The sequence below is a fragment of the Chaetomium strumarium genome, assembly GCF_033439665.1.
Source record: "Chaetomium strumarium strain CBS 333.67 chromosome Unknown B0T15scaffold_3, whole genome shotgun sequence".
Lineage (NCBI taxonomy): Eukaryota > Fungi > Ascomycota > Sordariomycetes > Sordariales > Chaetomiaceae > Chaetomium > Chaetomium strumarium.
In genome coordinates this window covers 3,413,830-3,430,001 of record NW_026944431.1, presented here as the reverse complement: position 1 = coordinate 3,430,001, position 16,172 = coordinate 3,413,830, and the positions used below count along the sequence as shown (strand labels likewise).

At 54.9% G+C, this 16,172-nt stretch overlaps 7 protein-coding genes across 7 annotated transcripts; 2 read left to right on the top strand and 5 right to left on the bottom strand.

The window, feature by feature from the left end:
- Positions 1–591: 591 nt before the first annotated feature.
- Positions 592–2,578, bottom strand: B0T15DRAFT_501889 (chaperonin Cpn60/TCP-1 family; the record flags this gene model as incomplete). The annotated part of the gene is made up of 3 exons (XM_062867407.1): positions 592–2,296; positions 2,351–2,436; positions 2,500–2,578. The coding sequence occupies 3 exons, from the start codon at positions 2,576–2,578 to the stop codon at positions 770–772; spliced, it is 1,692 nt and encodes a 563-aa protein (XP_062723154.1). The 3' UTR covers positions 592–769.
- Positions 2,579–2,848: 270 nt separating this feature from the next.
- B0T15DRAFT_175018 (uncharacterized protein) lies at positions 2,849–5,006 on the top strand. The gene is made up of 3 exons (XM_062862246.1): positions 2,849–3,439; positions 3,496–3,560; positions 3,613–5,006. The coding sequence occupies exons 1-3, from the start codon at positions 3,018–3,020 to the stop codon at positions 4,791–4,793; spliced, it is 1,668 nt and encodes a 555-aa protein (XP_062723153.1). The 5' UTR covers positions 2,849–3,017; the 3' UTR covers positions 4,794–5,006.
- Positions 5,007–7,448, bottom strand: B0T15DRAFT_175049 (exonuclease V). Its single transcript, XM_062862247.1, has 2 exons — positions 6,718–7,448; positions 5,007–6,658 (listed from the first exon to the last, which is right to left on the bottom strand). Exons 1-2 carry the CDS (start codon positions 7,226–7,228, stop codon positions 5,220–5,222), a joined length of 1,950 nt encoding a protein of 649 aa, XP_062723152.1. The 5' UTR covers positions 7,229–7,448; the 3' UTR covers positions 5,007–5,219.
- A 416-nt stretch (positions 7,449–7,864) lies between these two features.
- Positions 7,865–9,051, top strand: B0T15DRAFT_175010 (uncharacterized protein). The gene is made up of 2 exons (XM_062862245.1): positions 7,865–8,546; positions 8,720–9,051. The coding sequence occupies exons 1-2, from the start codon at positions 8,149–8,151 to the stop codon at positions 8,946–8,948; spliced, it is 627 nt and encodes a 208-aa protein (XP_062723151.1). The 5' UTR covers positions 7,865–8,148; the 3' UTR covers positions 8,949–9,051.
- Positions 9,052–9,154: 103 nt separating this feature from the next.
- Positions 9,155–9,808, bottom strand: B0T15DRAFT_510652 (uncharacterized protein; the record flags this gene model as incomplete). The annotated part of the gene is made up of 1 exon (XM_062867869.1): positions 9,155–9,808. One exon carries the CDS (start codon positions 9,806–9,808, stop codon positions 9,155–9,157), a length of 654 nt encoding a protein of 217 aa, XP_062723150.1.
- Positions 9,809–12,440: 2,632 nt separating this feature from the next.
- Positions 12,441–13,155, bottom strand: B0T15DRAFT_174985 (uncharacterized protein). Its single transcript, XM_062862244.1, has one exon. The coding sequence runs from the start codon at positions 13,116–13,118 to the stop codon at positions 12,639–12,641; it is 480 nt and encodes a 159-aa protein (XP_062723149.1). The 5' UTR covers positions 13,119–13,155; the 3' UTR covers positions 12,441–12,638.
- A 505-nt stretch (positions 13,156–13,660) lies between these two features.
- On the bottom strand, positions 13,661–16,134 carry B0T15DRAFT_554063 (uncharacterized protein; the record flags this gene model as incomplete). Its single annotated transcript, XM_062870342.1, has 3 exons — positions 13,661–14,239; positions 15,272–15,442; positions 15,633–16,134. The coding sequence occupies 3 exons, from the start codon at positions 16,132–16,134 to the stop codon at positions 13,758–13,760; spliced, it is 1,155 nt and encodes a 384-aa protein (XP_062723148.1). The 3' UTR covers positions 13,661–13,757.
- Between the last annotated feature and the right edge of the window lie 38 nt (positions 16,135–16,172).

Sequence of the window (16,172 nt, the reverse complement as noted above, 5' to 3'; positions counted from 1 at the left end):
TGCGACAGCAAGCTGCAAGAAGTTGTGTCATACTAGTACTGTGCATGCCCGTTGTAGCGCTCATCTGAACTCCGATGCCAATGTGTTGAATGACTAAGACCACCACCTTAGTTTCGTCCCTTGTTTGGTACCATGTGTAACTTCGACCACTGGGAATAGGAAAGAGTGCGTGAGCATCTGACCTACTGTTGGAATGCTGTCCAATAGAACAAAAGAGAGCGCTTCCTGTTCCCTGGTAACTACATGGATGGAAGTAGTCCAAGCTGCTCATGCACCGTACTTTTTACGTCACCAAGAATACCTACCTAGCCAGGTAGCTTCGGATCGGCTCTCGACGAGGCGGTCGGGCAAACCAGCTTCTTTTGTCCTGACTGCTCGGGCCGGGACACCATGGATTATACACAGCGGAGAACAACGGCAGAGGAGGTTGCAGATGGCGCGGAGCCCCGTGCGGATTTGGCGGGGAGGGACCGGCGTAAGCCGACGATATGCGGCTCCGGATGCCGGTCGGCCGGGGTTAATGGTCACAAGATGCGTCCAGGATCCAGACAGCAAAGAAACAGCTCAGTCGTAAGCCGGGGACCTTCTATGCAGGAAGTCGTGTTTGGAAGTTGGTTTTGCCCCGAGGTGCTGTGCGCATGAACATGTCTGTTGATGCTCGGGATGTGTGTGTAAGTGGTTACAGTGTATATGACCTTTCACTAACATCTCGAAGGTGATCCACAAGCAGTCTCTTCTATTTGAGATGATTAGTATTGACAGTATCCGTCTAATGGTCATGCCCGTCATCCTCCGCTTGCGGCTCCGGATCCAGCTTGATCAAGGTATCAATACGCATGATGCTGATGCACGCTTCCACCGCGCTCTTCAGTTGTCGGACCTTGCTGATGCTGGGCTCCACCACGCCCGCCTTGATCTCGTCCACCACCTTGCCCTTCATCAGGTCGAGGCCGTAGTTCTTGTAAGCCTTCTTGCGCGCCACTGTCTTCTCGTCCTCATTGGCTTCGCCGTCCTGGATCCGCTGCGACAAGGCGTGCCTTGACCGCAGCTGAGCAACCAATTCTGAGGCGTCCTTGGCGGCATTGACCGCCAGTGTCTTGGGAATAACAAGCAGAGACTGTGCAAACTCGCCAATGGCGAGCTGCTCCCGCGAGCCAACCGTGCCGGCGAACTCCTCCAGGTAGATATGCAGCGCCGTCTCAACTGCGCCGCCACCTGGCACGATGCTGCCACTTTCAAGGGTCCGCTTGACGGCGCACAAGCTGTCATGCACCGATCGTTCCATCTCGTCCAGCTGGAAATCGTTGGGACCGCGCAAGATGATGGACGCCGACGAGTGAACCTTGGTGCCCTTGACCATGATGCACTCATCGTCCGAAATCCGCTCCTGAACCACCTCCTCCGCATGCCCAAGGTATGAGGGCTCAAATTTCTCGTCGCCGTTCAAATCGGACAGCGTGCTGAGCAGGGTGGCGCCCGTAGCCTTGGCAATCCGCCGCAGGTCCTCCTTCTTGCACCGGCGCACTGCCATGGCCCCCCTCTCGACGAACATCTTCAGGCACAGGTCGTCAATGCCCTTGGTGGTAAGAACAACATTCGCACCGGCTTTGAGGATCATTTCTACCCGCTCGATGATCATGCCCGACTCCCGTGCCCGAATCTGCTCCAGCTGGTCCGGGTCATCCACCGTGATCTGGACGCCCAACTTCATCCTCTCCTTTTGAAGGTTCATGTCTAAGCATGCGATCTTGGCATCCTGTATCCGCGTCTTCATCGCCTGCGAGGCCACTGTGCAGTTAAGTGCGTAGCCGTTGACCAGAATCGACTCGACCGCACCCTTGCCGTGGGCTTTGAGGATGTTCACCGCCTTCACCGGGTACTTGACCTCGTTCTTATTGTTTGTTGTCTTGACGGCCTGCATGGCATCCACCACCATGTTCGCAAAGAAGTCTGAGTCGGCGCCGATAATCTTGCTGGACATGGAGGTCTTGGCAATGTTTAACAGCGACTCGCGGCCCAGGTTCTCGACCTTGATGCTGACATGCTCATTCATGTACTTGACCGCCTCCCGGAGTGCCAGGCGGTAGCCTGTAATGATGGTTGTCGGGTGTATCCGGTTTTTCATCAGCTCGTTTCCTCTCCTAAGCAGCTCCGCGGCGATCAAAACAACCGACGTCGTGCCATCGCCAACTTCCTTGTCCTGCTGGTGCGCAAGGTCAACCAGGATCTTGCCCGCGGGATGTTCGACATCGAGGAGACTGAGAATGGTGGCGCCATCGTTCGTGACGGTTACGTCCTGTATCTTGTTAGGCCGCGAGCGTGGTGAGGTAAGCAGCGGAGCGATACGCACGCCAATGTCATCCACCATCATCTTGTCTAGCCCGCTGGGGCCGAACGAGCTCTTTACCACATTCGCGATCGCCTGCGTAGCGAGCACTGAGTGTCCTGTCAGCAGCGTCCTTCATACTTGAGCGACACCGGCTCGACTGGGCAACTAACCATTTTGGTCCCGAATCTCTACGCCAGAGATCTTCTGTCCACCGAGAAACAAGGTGCCGTTTGTCGGCTGCTCAAACATGGTAGCCATTTCAGAAGGTACTCGACGATGTTCGGCAACTGGGAATAGGAAGAGATGCGCAGGGGAGTTGCAGTTCGATCGAACGTCGGGCTTGTTGACAGGCTCCAGCAATTTCGAGCTCCGCGCGCTGGAAGTTTTCCGGAGGAGGAGATAATCCCACGCCGGCAGCCGGCCCGCGCCGGACCCTGATTGGCTCGATTTACACCCTGGCTTGGTAGCGGTGGTCGCGGCGCAGCTAAGGATGCCCCTCGTTTTGTTATCGACAAGTGCGGGGCATCGAAAAAGCAGCCCGATTCGGTCTCACTCCTCCCGGAATTTTGACTCACTTCCCGTCGCGGTAGTGTGTCACTCTCCGGGCCTCAATCGCTGCTAATTTCTATAAGATCTCGTCAGCCCAACCCCATCTCTCCGTTCAGCACACTTCCGGATCACTGCAATCATGGAGGACGCAAAGGAACAGTCCAAGAGCGCGCTGAAGAAGGCTGAGAAGCAGGCCAAGATGGCGGCGGCGAAGGCTGAGAAGGCCGCAAAGCAGGCGACAGTTCCGGTGGTGGGCGGCAAGAAGACCGACGACATCATCGGTATCACGGTGTCAAAGAGCGAAAACTTCTCCCAATGGTATCAGGAGGTCGTGCTCAAGGCCGAGCTGATTGAGTACTACACCGAAATCTCGGGCTTCTTTATCATGCGCCCTGCCACCATGCACATCTGGAACACGATCCGGAAATGGTTCCAGGAGCGGATCGAGGCGATGGGAGTCGAGGAGACCAACTTCCCCATGTTCTTGTCACAAAAGTCGCTGGAGAAGGAGAAGGACCACGTCGAAGGGTTTGCCCCTGAGTTGGCGTGGGTGACAAAGGCGTAAGGCGATCAATGCATTATTCTCGGTTACACCAAGTCCGGCTGACCGGTGATAGGGGTGACAAGGATCTTGAGGTTCCCGTTGCGGTTCGGCCTACCTCTGAAGCGGTCATGTATCCTTGTAAGTGTAATGCTTTGTCGTGTACTTCGAATCGAGGCCGCTAACCAGACAGACTACTCCAAATGGATCCGCAGCCACCGTGACCTTCCCTTCCGACTGAACCAGTGGAACTCGGTCGTCCGCTGGGAAGCGAAACAAACAACTCCTTTCCTCAGAGCCAGAGAGTTCATGTGGCAAGAAGGGCATACCGCCCACCTTACTGAGCAGCTTGCCGGCGAGGAAGTCCTTCAGATTCTTGAGCTATACGCCGGCATCTACGAACAATTGCTGGCTGTTCCGGTTGTACGAGGAAGGAAGACCGAGGCTGAGAAATTTGCCGGCGGTTACTACACAACGACAGTGGAGGGCTACATCCCCTCGAATGGCCGGGGTATCCAGGGCGCGACATCCCACTGCCTGGGCCAGAACTTCTCCAAGATGTTCGATATCACTGTCGAAGACCCCAACGAGAAGGGGAAGCATATCCATGTCTGGCAGAACTCGTGGGGCCTTTCAACCCGTGTCATTGGTGTCATGGTCATGATCCATGGTGACGACAAGGGTCTCGTCTTGCCCCCGCGCATCGCCAAGATCCAGTCTATTCTCATCCCGGTCGGCCTCACAGCAAAGATGACTGCAGAAGACAAGGAGAAGCACCTTAAGCACCTCGACGAGATCTTCGACACCCTGAAGAAAGCCGGCGTCCGCGTTGACGTCGATCTTCGTGACGGTTACACCCCGGCCTGGAAGTTCAACGACTGGGAGCTGAAGGGCGTCCCGCTACGCCTCGAATTCGGTCCCAAGGATGCCGCCAAAGAAGTCGTCAGCTACGCGCGGCGTGACACGGGCGAGAAGGGCACTATCCCCATCGCTGAGCTGACGACCAAGGTGCCCGAGTTGCTTGAGACGATCCAGCAGGACATGTACAACAAGGCCGACGCCGCGTATCGGGCGCACCGCCTGAAGATCACTAACTGGGACGAGGTTGTCCCGGCGCTGGATGCCAAGAACGTGGTCATCATCCCGCACTGCCTGGTCCCCGCGTGCGAGGACAAGATCAAGGAGCTGACGACGGGCCGGTCGGACGAGTCGCCTGATACCCCCGAGGGCCAGAAGGCCCCGTCCATGGGCATGAAGTCCCTGTGCATCCCCTTCGAGCAGCCTGAGGGCCTAGTCAAGGGCGAGACCAAGTGCCTGAACCCGGAGTGCACCCGGCTTGCTGAGCAGTGGTGCATGTTTGGTCGCAGCTACTAAGGAAGCATCTAGCCAGCAAGAAGAAAATTGTTCTTCCTCCATCTCATTGTTCTTTTTGTGCAGGTGACAGGTCAAGGACGGGTTTGTTATGAACTGGACGACTGGAGAAAAAGGGGTGGCCATAGCGGATTGAGTTACTCGATACCTAATGCTTTCCTGCGGATATAACTGTCGACATATCGGCATTCTCCTCCAAATGACGTGGCGTTGACGGAAGAACAGTGCTTTTGATCGTGATTCGTAACCCGGAAATTGCAGATGCGATCCGAAACCCTCAACCTTCTATGTGACGGGTATCCAGCTATAGACCTACCCCATGGACTAGGAGGTATATATCCTGACCAATGGCCCCTCCCTTCCAACCATCAAGATTCCCGAAAGATGAGAGTTGTTCAAATTTGAGCTGTTGCCGCTTCACTCGCCATGCTACGCATATACGTCCCCAAGCGCGCTGGCACTAGTAGCCTTCTTGGGCCTTCCTCTCCTCCTCCTCTTTCCCCTCACCTCTTCACCAGCCACCTCAATCTCCTCTTCGTCCTCCTTCTTCTTTTCCTTCTTCCGCCTAGCCTTCCTCACCGCCTCCTGGTCCAAATTCCTCCTCCACTCGCACACCTCCCTGAACTCACAAGACCGGCACTTGAACTCGGCTTCCTCGAGCGCGACCCCGTGCGGCTCCCTCTCGCCTCTCCACCAGCGCATGGTTTCGGAGAGGTACAGGTCCAGCGTCTCGGGTTCGACAAAGAAGGTGTTGACGCAGATGACCGAGCCGGTTTCATATTTCGGGCGAGCCACTCTATCGTCCTCGGTTGAAGTGGGGGGTTCATCCGCAAGGGGGTCGCGAGGCGGAGGGGGATCACGGCCGCGGTAGCGATACTCGACTGCCACTATGTTGCCGAGGTCGGCGGCGCCGCGGGGAAAGGTGAGGCGTAACTCGGATTTGAGGAGCGTCAGCAGAGTGCGAAGGCTGCGGTATCTCAAAGTGGGCGATGAAGACGAATCGGAGAGGAAGGAAACCTGGGAGGGGCTGGAAGGGGCCGAGACGAAGCCGCCATCTGAACTCGCGTCGCCGTCGTCGTCGGGTTCTACGAACACTTCGTCGTGCACGGCGCCGATTTGAGCCATGAAGGCGTCCGAGAAGGGCTCATCCGGATTAACGCCATAGCGTTCGAAAACGGTGATGTAATCCAGCCTATTGTTGGCCATTTCGGAGAGAAAGCGGTGGTAGAGGAAGAGCTGGATGATAGAGCCCCGAACTTGCATCTGCGGAGGTGGGGTGGCTGAGTTTCGCGTTTTGACATCGGTGATGTAGATCGCATAGTCGCCCGGCGTGCTGGGCTCGTATGGTTGGGAGTTCGTGATGATTTGGCTACTGCCGCGGCTGCTGAGAATATCCTCTTGCAGCTCTGGATCCGGGTTCTCATAACTCAGACTGTCGATCACGCCATTAACCACGTTCCCGTCGACCATACCCCACACCTCAAGCTCGCGAGTGATACCTTGCTCGCGGAGCACACGCAGTCCCTGAATGATGTTCCAGATTCTTAATCCGAAGGTATCCTCCTTCTTGGCGACCTGGATTTTGACCGGCGTGAAGACTTGCCGCTCTAAAGTTGCGTGGACACCGGTTCCTCGTTTCATAGCCGCCGTGCGTGTTCTCCTGCCGCCCGGAAGCCTGGTCAGAGTGTAGAAGTATTGCAGTTCGCACCAAGCACCGGCTGTCAAGTCCGATACGGAGAGGGGTTTCATCGGGAGTGTACGGAAGCGGAGGAGCGGCGGCCGGTTGTCTTCGACTGAGCCTTCAGCCGGCTCCCTGGCCTGAGCAGAAGAGCTTGCGGCCTTCTGGGCATCCGATAGTGCGCGACTCACTAACCGCTTCCCTGTCAGTTAGAAGATTGCGGGTAGTGGAATGGGAGACACATCTTACAGTCCGGGTAGACAACGTCCGGGCGTGGAAGCAGCGTGGGCATAATCCTAGGCTTCGTTCTGGAGACGAAAGACCCAAGCGCATCATCATCTTTGGAGACTGAAGGGGTGAGCCTTCTGGACTGGTTCTCAGCAGTGCTGCTGCATGCGAGCTCAAACGCGTTCGTAGGGCCTTGCCCCCTGCTGTTGACGTCATCATCCTGGAGTTCGGAAATGTCGAATGTCAAGTCATCATTGGTGATGGCAGCGATGGTTTCGTCGATGGCTTGGCTCTCATCAGGGTCGAAACTAGGGCTGGACGAGGTGGGCGAGATGGCGCTTCTTGCAAGGACTGAAGGGTTGGATCGCGGGGCCGGAGTCGCTGGGGACGCTGGGGTCGGCCTGGATAGTGGCGAGTCGGTGGAAAGGCGGTCGGCAATGGCGAAAAGCAGCTCCTCGTCGGACGCCGTCAAATCGTAGCCATAGTCAGTTTCGTTGTCGCTGCCGCGGACTATCGACGCAAAGCCCGCCATGCCAGCAACGTCAACGCATGATCTTGGACTGTGCAAAGCGATTCAAGTTGGAGGGCGGCTGGGCGACATGAGAGCCTTGCCCCTGACCTCCTCACTACGGTGATTGTCAGGAGGCACTGGCAGTTGACGATTGGCCAACCAAAACACAGTTCGGGTTTCCCCACAGCTTTTGGAGGTAGCACGCGTGATCACGTGCGGCAATTAACGAGTTATCGGTTTCAGGTTGTTCAATTGGTGACCCGGAAAGGTTGCTGTTCTCCGGAGTACGGCACTTCGTGATGTGTTCTGCACCCTTGGAAAGCATCAATCCACAACCAACGCAACTCCATTAACATCTGTCCAGGGACAGTAGGTAGGTGGTATCACCTTGTCCCCTGGCGGGAAGAGATTACAGTTTGCCTTACTGTGGCATTGTCACGAACCACTTGCCACCATTCGACGCACGGCCAATTCCGGGTTACTGGTTTGCCTTAGCACTCAGCACCTTCACGGTTCCACGGCGAAGAGCTGTCCTTCGTATTCTCAGTTCCGAAGCTGCACCAGAGATGACGCAGCCGTTGGCAGCGGAGCATCCAAATTAGGCTTAGCCAGGCACTCATGCCATGCCTAGCAAGGGGGTGCCAGACTCTGCGCAGTACTAGCCTGATCACCAGTTCGGCGTCGACCCATCACTGAGGCTGAAGGCCAGCTGCCCTGGAGGCAGTGTCCGAGAGTCTGTCCTCTTTCGCAAGGCAGCCACCAAACCCAACATCAGTAATAGGACATCGCTCATTAAATGTCACTGTTCTTCTCTTGCCGCATGGCTGCAGAAGCTACCACACAGAGTTCTATGCGCCGCGCAGCTCGAAAATCGGCTTATTGGACCTAATCCCGAGTCCGTATACCGCCCGGCCGGCGGCACGGCCCCGCACGCAACCGACATGGCCTCTCTTCTGGAGCTCGTCCGGCGACCCGCTGCCGCCGCCCGAGCGCGACCACGGAATCGCTTCCCAACAACAGAATCCCTGAAACCAACACGGTCCGAGTCAGACGAGGCCGGTCCGGTCTCTGACCGGGAGACAACGATCAATGCAAAACGGCCTCGTCCAACGCTGGCGACGCTGCCGCCCGAGATTCATCTCCTGATCGCTCAGTATCTCACTTATCCAGACGCGCTGTCCCTGAAGCACACCAACCGTTATTTCTACCACATGGTCGACACCGGGGTTCGACTCAAAGTTGAGTGGTTGATGGAGCGCCGGCTGCTTCACCTCGAGTGTCCGAGCGACCAGCGCTGCGATTTGGGGAGTGACTTGAGATTCTGCCGGGGGAGCGTTAAGTGCGTTTGACTCATCATCTGATTCCCTCGTTCTTCGTATCGTAGTTTGACTACCGCTTTTTTTTCCCCCTCGTTTCGGCTTACTAGCTCTCACGCTTCCGTTTACTTCCGGCTGCTCTGACTCTTCTCACCGAGTTGAGTGCTGATGACTAATGTACTGCTATGTGATGCAGACTCCTTATGCGACGGAGGAGAGAGCACATCGAGTGTGAGTCGCGGCCGGGTTTGGGATGTCTGATCTATGGGACGAGCAAATGTCCGCATGCTAGGAAGCTTAAGACCCGGCTGAAGAGGTGGATGCGGATGCATGCTGTGGATTCTAGGCGATGGGTACTCCTGCTCGTGTCCTTACTACCTCTGTTTGCTGGGTGGGTGTGGATGGTTGGAATGATGTTACTTTGACTCGATGTGACCGGGTGACAGAACGATGCGTGGAGCTTGCAGCGGGTGGACAGTCTAGTACGGTGTACGACGAGGTCTTGGATTCCCTATCTATCTGAGTATGTTCTAACTAGGTACCTACCTATGTATTATAAGTCTGTATCAGCTAGTGCAGGGAACTGAGCAAGCAGCATATAATCTACAAGTCAACACAATATACGAGGCACCTAGTCCTCCTTCCCTCTCCGCTCCTCCCTCTCTTTCTCCCTAAGCTCCCTTCTATTCAGAATGAAATACGTCCCGAGCAACCCCGCGGACACCATCAACCTCCAGACATCGTCGTCGCCCTCCCCTCTCGCCACCAACCGCTCAGAAACCACCCACCCGTCCGTCAGCATGCCGATCCACAACTGCACCTCGCCCGTCCAGAGCAATATCTCCCTCATCCGCTGGGTTTGCGCCCACCCCCCGAAATACGCATACATCAGCGCGTGGTGTGCCGTGTTCGCGGCAGCAAACCACCTCCACCCTGCATGGCTCCTGGGCGAATCGGGGAGGACCCTCACAAAAGTCAGCCACGGCGTGGTGAGGTGGTGGAAGCCGAAGTGCAGATTGACGGAGCCGCCGGCCGCCGTGACGCTCAGGATGTCGAGGTATTCGTAGAACTTGGAGGCGTGGAAGAGGGTTCGAGCGGTTGCGTCGTATTGCGGGTTCATACCGGACAAGAGGATCAGCAGGAGGAGGACAAGAGAGGCGAGTGAATACAAGCGGTTGTTGTATTTCATGAAAGTTGGTGCGATGGTCTTAGAAGAGCCGTTAAGACGGACGTAGAGGGAGGTTAGCCCCCAGACGGAAAGGTAGAGCAGGGACTGGAGGGCCATGGTGGGCGGGGTGAAGATTGAGGAGGACATTGCCATTGTGACTATTGGTCTGCCCAGCTAGGATATGGCTTTTGGTTTGTATAAGGTAAGGCACAGCACTGATTGCAGCTTGGTTGAACCTGAAACTCCAGTTGCGGGTAGGTGTTGACTTATACCATGGTCGGTGATTGGAATGGATGAGTCATACGCCAATGTCACTGTGTTGGTATTCCGGCGTGGATGCGGACAGTGGAAGGGCAGTATCCCTGGGTGGTTCTCTCGGTCCTGCACGCCAGCTTGAGCCAATCGGAGCTGATTCACTGCAACACTTCCGTCCCGTGTCAGGTCATGCAATGGTGCCTATATTTATATACACATACGCCCCTGATATGCATACGAGTTGAGATGCTCTTCTTGCATAGCCTACCAACCTAGACGCCTTGCCACCGTCTACATATCAACCCCGCTCCGACGGTCCTGCTTGGCATATGCCGGGCCTCTACAATAACCGCCTCGCTGGGCGAATCAACGGCAAGTAGATCAGCAGAGGCGGTAGAGAGTGAAACCAAGTCGTTTAATGCATGAGATCTGGAGATGGACCCTAATGCCAGCAAGATTGGACCAGGGTTTCAGCTCCCGGATGCGGCTGGAGGACCCTACATTTCGAAGAGCCCAGATCACATCTCTCATCGAACACTCTGGTCGCCGCCGCTCCGTCCAGTTCTATCACAGTAGCCATACCATCATAGCTCGCCCGGCGGTAAGCGGAAGCTTCTCCGCCATGTAAGTCGCAAGCCACTCCAAGATCGTCGTTTATTAGCATCCGGGCAAAGGGCATAATAACCCAGCGGTAGGATCCATATACATCGTCAATCCGCACTGGCAAAGCGACGACTGTGGTTTGAAGACTGTGTGAGCATTGCTCAAGCTTCTGACCCCGGGACCCATCCAAACTTCCCCAATAAAGGTGCCGTCGCCTCCTTCTTGAACTCACCAACCCTCGGCATACCCCCACATCGGTTTCAGCAGTTCTAGAGAGGCATTGGCTATCAAAGAATGTACGCCGTCAGAGCTCCGCCATAGCTACGCCGATTCCCTGTACAAGGAGATCGGTGTCGATCCAAACTGGTCCGAAGAGTGGGATAATGCTACGACAAGGGCTACCAGTAGATGGATAAACGACTTAGAGAGTTCTCTCACCAGAGAAGATTTGTACTACTCACCGGGGAAGGTTGGGATTGGTCCCGGGCGCTGCAAGGAAAGTGACGTGATCTGCTTTGTTTCCAGAGCACAAGTGCCTCTCATCCTAACGAGGGTGCCAACGACCGGCAATATAGACCGCGATATAGTGGTGGGCGATACCCGTCTTAGATGGCAAATATACCCGCCTAAGAAGCCGATCGGCTGCTGCAAAGGGGTGAGCGCTTGACTATCGTTTGATTAGCACAGACTTACGACGAGAGCCATACACATTGGGTTGCCCGATCCAAACAGTAAATGGACAATCGGATCACTATACCCAACAGCAAACCTGAATCAACATAGCCATTAATTATCTAAGTAAAGCGCAGCAGGCCCCCGTCCCTTTCTCATCATATTCATTTATATCCTTCCGTCCACCACCGACCCGCGCTTCTCAGTCAGTGAGCCGTGAGGTTTGGGTCATACCCATACTATATTACTCCTCGCCCAGGCATGCTTCACGACGGCCAAACCCCGAAGATTCCGCATTAAATTCCGCGTGCAGGAAACTTGTAGTCTTCAAAATCAATCCTTGGATTCTAGAATGTGATGGTACCCGGCCAAGCATGCATCCCTCTGAAGGCATCAATGTGTTGCTGATCGTAAAAGCATGAGGCGATCATTTAAGGTGTGTTCCATTCGCCGCCATTTTCCTCCAAGCGTCGCTCCTTTGTCTCTGGGAATTGCGTCGTTTGCGGGGCTGGGGGCTGGGGTTTCGGATGGGCATGGGGTGGGATGATATCCTCATCCAGGCTGTTAAAGTTAAATGCCTTCCGCGACGTACCTCCGCTCTGGACCGGCGAAGTTACCAGTATCGCAGCCTTGCGATCATCAAGTCTGCGCTTGCGGAAGGATGTTCAAGTGGTGTCCACGACCGATAATGCTGACGACACCGCGGAGTGTCTTTTGCGAGTGGTAGTGGTATCTGCGCGTGACCATTTCCTCTTTCCCAGCTGGTAAACCACATCGTGCTTGTTTTGCATCCTCTCAAGCCGATCACTTAGTTCTTTCAACTGGGACTTCATATCCAGATGGGAACGGCTGGAATAGTCAAGCCTTGTCCGAATGGCGCGGCTCTCCTCTGCAAGGCCCCGTACGTTGACAAATCGTAGCCGGTCTTCAATTTGCGAGATCTTCCGATTCGCAGACTCAATGGAATTGAGCCAGTCCTGGGGAACTATGTTCACATCTGCTGGAGCGGCAGTCTCCTTGATCTTGGCGACCTCTTCCTCAATTGCCGAGACGTCGTAATTGGCTTTGACTGTGCGCTGGGAGAGCTTGAGCTTTTCCTCCAAGGTCTTGATCGTATCGGCGTGAGCAGTGGTCTTCTCAATTTCGGCACAACGTTCCTCAATCTTCGACATTTTGGCAAGGTGAAGACTGTGCTTGCTTTCTGCTGTGCGCTAGACTAGATCGAACTTCTCCTGCAGAGCCTTAACCGTATCTGCGTGAGCAGCGGTCTTCTCAATTCTGGCACAAAGGCCCTCAATCTCTGAGATTTTGGCAAGGTAAAGAGTATGCTTGCTTTCCGCTGTGCGATGCATGAAGTCGAACTTCTGATCGAGAGCTTTGACCGCATCTGACGGAGCAACAGTCTTCTGAACCTTGATCACAAGGGCGCGCAGTTCCTCAAACTCGATAGAAGAGACGGCGGCAGTGGCCCGGCTACCATGTCGTTGGTACTGGTTGGAATACTGTTGATCTGAGGAGGTGCGGGAAGTGCAGCAGCCGCAGCGCGGTTGTTCCTCGGGCCATGATTGTCGAAGTAGCGGGCAAGCATGTCGAAGGTTTTCTTGGGGTGCTTTTCCTCCTCGCGCCAGCCCATGGACTGGAGAGCGAACCAGACCGCTAGTCCCGGGATTGCAGCCCTGAGACATTCCTCAACGTCTTCGCGGTCATCGTGCCATTGAGCCCTCTCAGAAGCGCTCTCAGGTTCGGGGATATCCTCCATCAAATACTTGTCTAGATCCAGGCATTTCATAATGTTCAGAAATCTGCAACGCCAGATGGGAAACTCTTCCTGGGATCCCATTTTACCGACCGTCATGAGACGATGGGAAAGACGTCGAGAGGTCTCGGAATACTCCATTGCAACGAAAGGAACCACGTGTGCTCAGCCCTTTGTTCTTCTCTTCGAAGGCGGTGGAAAATGTAGCCCGAAGTTTGGTTCTGGCTGTTACGTCGAGGTTTGGGGTGGTCAGTCGGGGTAAAGTGCTGCTAAGTGGTCGGTTGCAGCGAGGGAAAAGTCGCTGATTTAACAAGTTCGGTAAAAGTCGGCGCTGGCGAAGAGAGAAATAAGCGCATAGGCTAACCTAAATCTGTTGCAAGGTAGGTTGGGTGCAACAGGAATCGCAGATTGCGAAATGTGGTAATCCCTATAGAGGCGATCGGTGGGATGAATCGAGGAAGAAGCACGATTAGAAAGTCGGAGAGCGGTTTCTTCTTCTGTACTGCCGGCGGGTTGCGATTAGACCAGGAGGTTCATCACATCTGGCCTGCTAATCTAGCCACCTTAGCTTCTGCATGGGGAACGATCTGCTCAACTACCCGTCGTAAGGGAAGTTACATTACATGGATACCTTAGATAGGTCAAGGCAGTAGCAATTTGAATTCATCACTTGGATATTATCTGACTAAAGTAGCATGAGGCTCTCTGTCCCTTCTCCGATGTCCTCGTCTGCAACCTTGCAGCCTATCACCAGCCCCCAATGAAAGTTCCTCCTGACTGTCAGTGAATATTGGGTTTGATATCCTGCTCTTGATCGATTCTCGTCCGGGCATCCTCCCTGACAGCAACAATATAAAGCTTCCGCATCAGGCTCTCCCATTTGAGGCTTTTTAGCTCTTTAGCATACTTTTCATACAAATCGGGATACTCTGTGGCGATGCCTTGAAGCGTCAGTAAGACGTATGCCTTATCGTTCAGCTTGAAGTCGGTTGAGTTGAGTCGGCAACGCAGGTAGTTGACCCGCATCAGATAATCCTCAAGTCTATCGAAGTTGGCACGCCGAATATTGACGAACTGCTGATGTAACAGGATCTCGTCTTGATCGGTACCCTTCGTGAAGTAATCGGTGAGCTTGTCGAAAGTCTTCTTGGGGTTTCTTGCTTCGCTGTCCCAGCCCATGCGCTTAAGGGCCGACCAAACTGCGGGTCCAGGGACCACAGAACGGAGGAAGTCCTCAATAACAGCGCACTCTTTCACCCAACCTTTTTCTTCCGCCGTGTTAATAAAATGTACTGCTCCTTCTTTTAGAACATGTCTGTCTAGTCCGACAGACTGGAGAAATCCCAGAACTCTCTTTTGCCAGGTAGAGAAGTCTTCTCAGCAGTTCATCTTGCAGATGTGAAGAACACGGTTCCCAACGCGTTGGGCAGTCGCGGAGTCCGTAATTTGCTCCATACTCATGATCGTTGCTCGAGGAACTGCCAAAGGAGCAAGGTCAATAAGTTTTCTCGACTGATATTCATTACAGAAAACACGCACTGCCAACTTTGATGTTGCCGTAGATACAGCCTTGGAGGTGGTGGTGAGGTTCGGTTCAGGCGCGAGGTCACAATATTTAATGAGTTAACAGGAGGATGACACCGCAAGTGCCCGGATCTGCTATTCAACGGATCTTGACTCAGTCCTGGTACCGACCAGGAGTTTGGTCAGCAATGCCGAAGATGGGATGAGAGGTTTGAAAGAGGTAAGCGACTCGAGGGTGCGACGGAAACTAAGGGAAAGGTAGAATCGGTAGAAATTTACGGTTCGTGGAAATTGAAAGGAACGAATGCCACATAATTGGTCGCAGAGCAGGTTGAGCGTGAAAATATTTGTGGAAGCGGGAAAATGTAATCGGTGACACGGTCCTGCGTAGTTTGAACCAGCGCACCCCCACTGAGTCCAGGGTGATGGGAAAATTGAGTTCGTAGAGCGGCAGAACACCATTCCCCGGTATTAAGTTCCTTTAGTTGTCGATTTGAAGACCAAGGCGCGCCGCTCGCCGATCCATGACCCGGCCCGGTCCGGTCGCATGGTTCGGGCCCGGCGTTGCGGTCGTTGCCGGGGCCAATCACGTCGCACACTCTGCAAGAAAGGGGCAAGTGGGGCCTCCGGTGTTGCGGAGCACCACAGTTGTTCCCGCGGCGATTGGGAATGTTTCCCCAGTTCCTGCCTGAAGCCTTTGAACCTGTATTCAACGCAGCCTCCTATCCGTGAGCACGCGCAACCACTTGGCCTCCCGAACCCAGTCCTACAATGATCCATCACCATCTCGCAGTAGTTGAGGAAGACATTCCCGCCATCCGCGTCGAGATCCCCACATCTGATGTACGCCACCGCATCGTCCGGGATCGCGAACTCGTACCGAGTCGGGATGGGCTCAGCCGTAGGCCGCCAGATGGCCGGCGGGAAGTGGAGGGGGCCGCCTGCCAGCAAGGTCGTCATAAGCGCGGATGAGATCGACTCCGACTTCTGACGACGGCCGCCCGGAATTCACTCGCGCCTGGGCTAGCACAAGCAGCGCGCGGTCGCGGACGGGGCGGGAACGCTGCCCTTGAAGTTTGCTTAGCGGCCGATGACGAGCTCCTCGAAGTCTGGAAGGGTCTTGAAGATAACCTTTGCCATGAGCCGCCACCCCGAGCCTGGGTTCGTAGGGGGTGAGTCTGTGCTGGAGCATGTAACTTGGCGTGATGCCGATCCAGCGCTCGTCCGTGAGAAAGAGTTGGCGGAGGTGGCGGCGGTAAGGAGAGTATCCTTTGGATATGGGACGTGCATGCATGCTGCCCTGGAGGCAAAGACACTCCGTGCTGGGGAAATTGTCGAGGAGGGCCATGATTTCGTTGGCGTCCCATCCCTGATCCACCGTCTTGAAGATGGCCATTGTCCGGATTATTGGCAGGTTGCTCTCCCTCAGCGCCCAGAGTTCCGCTCCCTGGACGCGAAGCACGCCATTAAAGGCATCCCGCACATGCTCGTGGAGGTTAAAGTCAAGGGCTTCCAGGTTAGGTAAGTAGCGGAAGATGATGGTCATGTACACCGTAATACGCAGATACAGGCTCTTTACCGTGGGCACTTGGCGCTTGCGGTAGTCAAACGCCTTGCGCGGCACGGGCTCCATCACTCTGACTCAAGAAGCTTGCTCAACTGATTAGACTT